Consider the following 7,236-nt stretch of genomic DNA (forward strand, 5'->3'; position numbering starts at 1 on the left):
CTGTCAGGAAATCCCAAACCCACAGTCTTTTTAATCATGAAATGAGCGAGCAGCAGGAGTGGTTCCTTTGCAAAGTCACTGGTTAACACTTACTAAATGAAACAGGGGAGTTAATGTAACAATTGTATACATTGCACAACAAATACTTTTGTTCTACTAGAAAAGCTGCTGATAGTTTCCACTCCCCTGCATTACAATTAATTTTATACAAGATAACATGTATGCACTCTAATGTGTTATGAACAACATTTTAAAAGCATACCGCAGGTTTCCTTGGTTGTGGATCTGTCAGAGGTGCCCAACTTGCTCAGCCCACCATCGCTGCCCACATGATAACTGTTGCCAATAGCAAAGGTAGTTCTGACCTCTGCTGTTGGCCTGCTTTTCGTGGTTTGTTCAGGTTTGTTCGCTTCCACAGGCTCAGTAAATGCCTGGGATGCAATAGTATCAATCTCATCCAGATCATCTTGTGTAAAGTCATCGTCCTCTCCGAAGCAATCGGCCACGTTCTGACCTGCTCCCTTATGGCGCTTCAGAGGAGGGCACTCCATGCCATGGTCTCCGGGTGAACGTCGTCCAGTGACGGCAGAAAGCCCCGCTACCGAAGCACCCAATTTGTCTTGAGCAACACTGATATTTCTCCTGTTCGCATAAATATTGTAGTCAGACATCCTGACAATCAGTACTCTGGAAGATCAGAAAAGAATAAACAAAATATTAAAACTAAATAACAGACCTCACAATAAGTAAAGATCTTCTTCTCCGATCAGCACCAGAGCTTTTAACCCTGGTGTTTACTGTATGCCCACTGTATACAGTATGTGTACCCGGACCGTAATTTATGAATGGCGGAAAGAAGAAAAAACATATTTTCTGGTCGGGTAAGGACCGAATACCTTCGAATATCAATAAAACCGAAAGCGCTTAAGGCAAAAGCATGTTTAGAAAAAAGTTTTTAAAATTCAAAAATATTAATTTCCGTGACAAACTGGGGAGGTTACACCGAAAACCGAAAGCAAATGAGATGTTTTAAATCCTCTTTAGAAAAGAAGGATGAACACATCGGGTTTATCTTAACGTTTAACAAAATGCTTATCATTCGTAAATGGACAATTATATAAAGAAGTAAAGCTATATATTAAATATTTAATATATATTATATTAGAAAGTGGGAATGACTGAACTACTGCTCACACATTTTTAACTCAAACAAAACTTCGCTAACTTTTTGGGAGAAACAGAAAATAAAGTATCTGAAATAAAACTGAATACGTCCTGAAAACAAACCTGATATTAAATCACACAATTCCATTGCGTAGTGCCACTTCAATTATACAATTCTCATATTCAGACTGCAAAAGCAGACCCGAACTAACACATCCTCATCTCATTCTACATACTTTACAATATTGATTTCTGCACTCTAGACGTCTCAAGTACCACAGCCAATCATATCGCAGGTTCTAACAATAACTGTGAAGTAAGACGCGATTCTATTGGAGAAAAAGGCAGTTGCTGTCTACGGAAAGCGAATAGGACACATTTTGTTTCCGCCGTTAGAGCGGAAGTTATCTTCAACAAAACAGAACAGGGCATAGTAGGATAGCTACGAAGCGTATTATTGTGTTTTTATTGAACTCTTTGCAATCACACATTTTGCCCTTACAGTATGGGAGACCAGGTGTTAAATGTTCCCCTAATGTTTTCCTTCCAGTTTTAACTGACCTCGATATTTGTTCTTGAATAATTAAACGCGTTTCCTTTATGTTAAATATCAAAGAACAGTAGTCTTCTGTAGCTTTGGTATTCCAGTGTTTGTGCACTTTAGCAAAATTATTTTACCTCGGTCACTCGCATGCCAAGCTAGGAAGGATACATGCTTTATTTTCTATTTCGTTCTCCATGAAACTCCACGTGGTTTCTCCCTTTTTTTTAGAGACTCGGTTCGTAGAAAACCTTTTGTTAAAATCACCATGAATAATTACCAGGAGCTACATCAATACGCCTAGTTTGGGCAGCTTTAATAATATAGTACTCAATTTTTTTTAAAGTAGTGCTGTTGTACATACTACAAAACAATGAAAGAAATAACAAGTGAATTCCAAAAAACGGGGGCAAGTTATTAGTTTAACTGTAACATCCCTCTGCTAAAAAAAAATATATTTAAAATGTTCTCCGATTACTCTGGTATTCATTCGAAGGAGTTAGAAAGGCTGGGTATAAGGGTCAAGAAGAGGTTTATTCTATGCTGAAAGCAAAAACTAGGGGAAAAAATCCGCCGTGGAAAACGCTTTTTTTCAAGGTTACGTGTTTAGACCTAACCACTGCTTATTTGCGATAGTTGTTTGTTGCTTTCATTTGAATAACGTCTGCTCCCTGATCTTCCGTTTTATTCATTTGCTAAAACGGTTACAGGTCTCCCCGTCCTGCCAGGTCCAGCTACTTAGGGCTTGTTTGTGTACGTGCAGGAGCCGAGCTGGGCTTTGTGACGTCACCCCCCCAACCTCACAATGCAATTGGCTGCAGCGGAGCTGTGACGCGCAACAATGTTTACCAGCTGAGTAAGTGGGCAGTTTTGCTGGTAGAGGAGAGATTAACTTGGTTAGCGGGGGTGGAAGAGACTGTGTTAAATTAGAACAAAAAAAAATCGATAAGTAGGCAGTTGTTTCAGATTAAAATACATTATATTTCATCTATATACTTACACTTGACGAACGGACACGTTTAAACGGTTTTTGATCGGAGTTTTTCCCCCTTTTTTGTACAAAGGGAAAGTATTGCTTAGCGTCAGACAGGCCCAGCCTTATTGTTCAGTTTGCTTTCCGTCTTCCCAAAATAATCGCTTAAAATTCCGACTTTTTTTCGGTGGATTGATCGCTATTCGGTCACTAAAGCCGTCTCTCGCCTTGCAACAAAGCGATTTGTGTCTGTTGGGAGGTGCAAACACGGGTTGTTTTTCTGGTTTTCGACGGCTCATGAGAAAATTACCCACTCGATAAAATGAAAACTGAGATCTCCACAGCTGCGAAGTTTATCACCCGGTTGCTGAGGACAACTGGTTTCCTGTCCGAAGACCAACTCCAACGTTTTAGTCAGTCTCTGGAAGAAGCCTTGGGAGGTGAGCAAAGGTTTATAAACTCTTTTAACTTTTTTAAAAAAATATTTGAATCGTTCGGTTTTAACGCCGCCTTTTGAGGATATTTTCTCCATCGGTGTCTCCCAAGACCTGATTTATGGCTTGTCGGGACATGAAAGTCCCTTCACTAGAAAGGGTCTATGAACTCTGAATCTGGGCTACAAACGATCAGTGGCGAGGACATTAGACTAGACTTCGTTTCTCAAATACAACCATTCTCTGATATGAGCATTTCTTACTTTTGTCACAGAAAAAAAAAACGCGACCCAGAAAGTGTTAAAGGAATTCGACGCCGGTATATTTCTCTTTTTTTTAATGTACGTTGGGTGGTTTGTTTTTAAATGCTATTTTGAAAGTTCAACCGTTTCTTTCTTTCTTTCTTCTCTTGCTCCCGCAGAACATTACAAACAACACTGGTTCCCACAGGCTCCCTGCAGGGGCTCGGGCTACCGGTGCATCCGGATCAACCACAAGATGGATCCTTTGATAGGAAAAGCCGCCAGCACCATCGGACTCAACCGGGAGCAGCTCTTCACGCTGTTGCCCAGTGAACTGACACTGTGGGTCGACCCGTTCGAGGTTTCCTATCGTATAGGAGAGGATGGGTCCATCTGTGTCCTGTACGAGTCCACGCCACCCGCCATTGTGAATCCCAGTGTGGTGGACAGAAACAGCTGTAAGGAAGAACTCAGGTTCGGAAGGTCTAGCCCTTCCAAGTCGTACAATATGATGACCGTTTCAAGCTAAGCTTTACATACGAAGCTGTTTTTGTACAGTCCTGTATGTATTTTGCCGTCATTTGATAATGTAATTGTTGTTCCTCTTCTTTCTTTAGACATTAAAGTTAAGTATAACTGCCAAAACTATTTGTGTATTGTGGCCAAGGGCTATTGTACAAAATGAGCTGCATTGTAACGTTCCTGGATTGTATGATGTAAATTACATGTACAGTCATGTGGCGGTGTTTTACAGATTTATATTTTAAAACAAATCCTTGGGTATTTGTAATAAAACTCCCATATTTGAGCAGTGCTCTGGATTGGCAGCTTTTTCATTTTTTTGTGCTTTGTTACCAGTGGATGATTTAGGGCTTTAGTAGGGAAAAGGCTTCAAGGTTTTGTACAATGACACAAGGGAGCACACTAATCATGTCTTAAGCACATGTTTTTTTTTAAACATTGATTCCATCTTTTCAAGCGATTATTTTTGCACCATTCACTGTAATGGGCAGGTTTTGTATAAAAGATTAGCTAAATTAATCGGAATGCAGTTTCCTTCACAATCTTCTAATTAACCTGGCTTTTTGGCTTCCGAACAACACAGAACACAAAACTTAGAAGATCAGAAGTGGCAGTGGCTACTTGTGTAATTTCTCTTTCTACATTAGTTTCCTGCGAATAACATACCTTACACTAATAAAGATGAAAATTCATGTGGAATTAATAGAAATTGTACACACAAAATGTTTAGGGCAATTTCTTCTCATGTAAATTCTTGTCCATGCAGTACTACTGTTTTCGGTTCCACCTGGTTAAGGAAGTATTTGTGATTATGATGCAGACTGCTTCTTGGAATTACATTTCCTAAGTCTTAAATGAAATATAAAAGGTTTTGATTAAACCTGAAATGGTCTGTTCAGTTTGGAAGTACAGTAAGATGGTATTACTTTATTTGGACTCATGGGATGAGATGGTACATTTTTTACTTTGAATTCCACTGTTTTCAAGCAAGTTTCAAGCAACTTGAGATCTATATAGCCTGAAAATCTTATCAGATAGTGTGCTGCTTATATTAGTATATGACACAAGATGCCAGCTGGGAGAAACTCAAGATAATGGGATTAAGTGGTGTACGTTTTATCCTTTTCCTGAGATTTTAAAAAGAAATCAGCGGGTTTGGAGGCCTCTTAAGAAAAAAGAAGCCCCCAAAATGAATGTTTACTTTCATCCAAGATCCTTACTTTGATTTATACAAGAGCCCCTTTATATAGGCTCCTTGTTAAGAAAATTAACCAGTTCAACCTAGTTAATCCAAGAAAAAAGCATTGATTAAATTATGAACGATCATGATACTTGAAAGTGACATTTTATAATCCATCAAAGCAAAAATGTTTTAAATCAACAGGAAAAGGAACTGTTGGAGTAATAATAAACTTTATTTTATATAGTGCCTTTAAACGTGGCTTCTCAAAGCGCTTTACAGGATGACAACAACAATAAATAAGAAGAATACACAAGATAAAACACAATAACATATAGAGGAGACCGTGGATGGTGGTACTAAGAAAAGCAGAGGGGTGAAGAATGGAACCAGTTAAGTAAAGGCTTTTCTGAAGAAGAGGGTTTTGAGTCTGGTTTTGCTCAGATATATTATAACTGTTTTTATTTTTATAATTTTCTCAGAGTAAGAGTAAGACAACACAAATATCACACAATACTGGGGATTACTCCACAGCCCCACTGAGTAGTTTTAAGGGGTATAGGTCACGTCTTGTTTTATATATTTCACAAAAGAGTGTTTTTCCAGATTCACACAAACATTTGTAATTTGTACATTACATGAAATACAACTGCATTCTTTTCTATCTTCAGAAAAGGCCTGCCTGAATTACTTTTCTAACTAGAACTCAGTTGATATCTGTCTTATACAAAATGTACATAAGAAAAACTATCGTGTACACAAATGGTCTGCCACCAATGTAACCACACAATTTGGTAGTCAAAATTATGTTGTTGTTTCTTACAAAAGGAAGGAATGCATTCAATATCATAATAGGATGTCAGGTCTTAAAAACTTGCTGAACAGACTTAAAAGACTTCAACAACTGCAGATTCATTTGAATTGTGAATGAATAGCGCAAGAATAAGACGTATTTATCTGACCTGGAATATCACAGTCGTTGTTCTCATTGCATCATTTCAGAAGCTTTTTTGTATCCTATGTTTGTGAAATACAGTAGGCTATACTACCTAGAAGCAGGTACTTTGTTAGCTTATTTGTTAAATCAAGAAGACATCCAATGCGTTTAAGATCACATGGTAAGCTCAGTGTGCTCTAAATAAAAAAGAGACGTGAGAAAAATTGATTTAAATCGCTAGAGCATGAACAAAAACATCTAACGTCGTTGTAACAGTACAGTGGGGAAAAAAAGGCAAAAATGGCCGGACACATTTACAACGAGAACAAAACAAAAGACAGACACCTGTTAGACGAAGAAGGTAGCAAGAGTTCACGTTAAAGTACAGCAATAAAATACAAAGTAGTTCTCCTCAAACTCAGACGAAACAAAAGAAAAAAAGGAAGCTCTTCGGTCGAGGTACTTCAAGATATCTTAAAAGGTCTCTAAATGAGGATTCGGCTAGGCATATTAAAACATCCTTTCATTCTCTGATATCACTGATTTCACTCCTGGACAAGGACTGCGTCTTCCGATGAGCCTGTCCCGGAAGGGACGGGTGAAAGGCGGGACTGCACTCTGGGCTGGCCAGCCCGTCGATCTGTCCAACAGGCAGGAGCAATTCAGAGGTTTTAATTACCCTTTAGCCAGCATGGCGTTTGGAACATGGAGAAAGTAGAACCCCAGGAGAAAAAAAAAACGTGGACAGGAGGAGAACATGCAGGCTTCACACATACAGCGGAGCCATGTCAAACGTTATGTTTTTAAATGGTTAATGTCCATTCTGAGAATGTGGATAAACGGAATATAATATAACAAAAGTCGAACCTGAATATTGCGCAGATCAGTCTTTCTTAAAACTCCCCGTTTGCTGTGTTGTTACAAAAATGTTTTTTTTTGGTTTATTTATGCATAATAGAATAACAAAAAATCCAATAAAAAACAAGAGTGCATATAACATTTCAAGACAAAAAGATCGTCTGGGGTACATATTACAACATCAATTCAAGTTTAAAAAAGATTAAACAAATTCAATAAAAACAATGTCCGCACCGCTGTCATATTTTTGCACTTCGAAATAGTCTGCAAATACTCCCTTACATCCATTTTAAAATGCTCTAACAAAGGGTTCTTCCCAGACCACTTCATTTTATGTATATAATAACGTGCCATTATAAATGTTACAAAAATATGTCACTCGCTG

The 7,236-nt window shown here is 38.3% G+C and overlaps 2 protein-coding genes across 2 annotated transcripts in view; one reads left to right on the forward strand and one right to left on the reverse strand.

Moving 5' to 3' along the window:
* The window catches only part of atrip (ATR interacting protein), a 10,789-nt gene extending 9,375 nt beyond the window's left edge, over positions 1-1,414 (reverse strand). Inside the window, exons 1-2 of the mRNA XM_015348272.2 lie at positions 1,288-1,414; positions 263-687 (exon numbers count right to left, since the gene is read on the reverse strand). Coding sequence (XP_015203758.2) covers positions 263-671 — 409 coding nt within the window. The 5' untranslated portion in view covers positions 672-687; positions 1,288-1,414. The remainder of the gene's footprint in view (positions 1-262; positions 688-1,287) is intronic.
* Positions 1,415-2,556: 1,142 nt separating this feature from the next.
* Positions 2,557-4,168, forward strand: LOC102689053 (protein BTG1). The gene is made up of 2 exons (XM_006631012.3): positions 2,557-3,118; positions 3,534-4,168. Exons 1-2 carry the CDS (start codon positions 3,001-3,003, stop codon positions 3,881-3,883), a joined length of 468 nt encoding a protein of 155 aa, XP_006631075.1. The 5' UTR covers positions 2,557-3,000; the 3' UTR covers positions 3,884-4,168.
* Positions 4,169-7,236: the final 3,068 nt, after the last annotated feature.

Source organism: Lepisosteus oculatus, chromosome 4 (assembly GCF_040954835.1).
Source record: "Lepisosteus oculatus isolate fLepOcu1 chromosome 4, fLepOcu1.hap2, whole genome shotgun sequence".
NCBI lineage: Eukaryota > Metazoa > Chordata > Actinopteri > Semionotiformes > Lepisosteidae > Lepisosteus > Lepisosteus oculatus.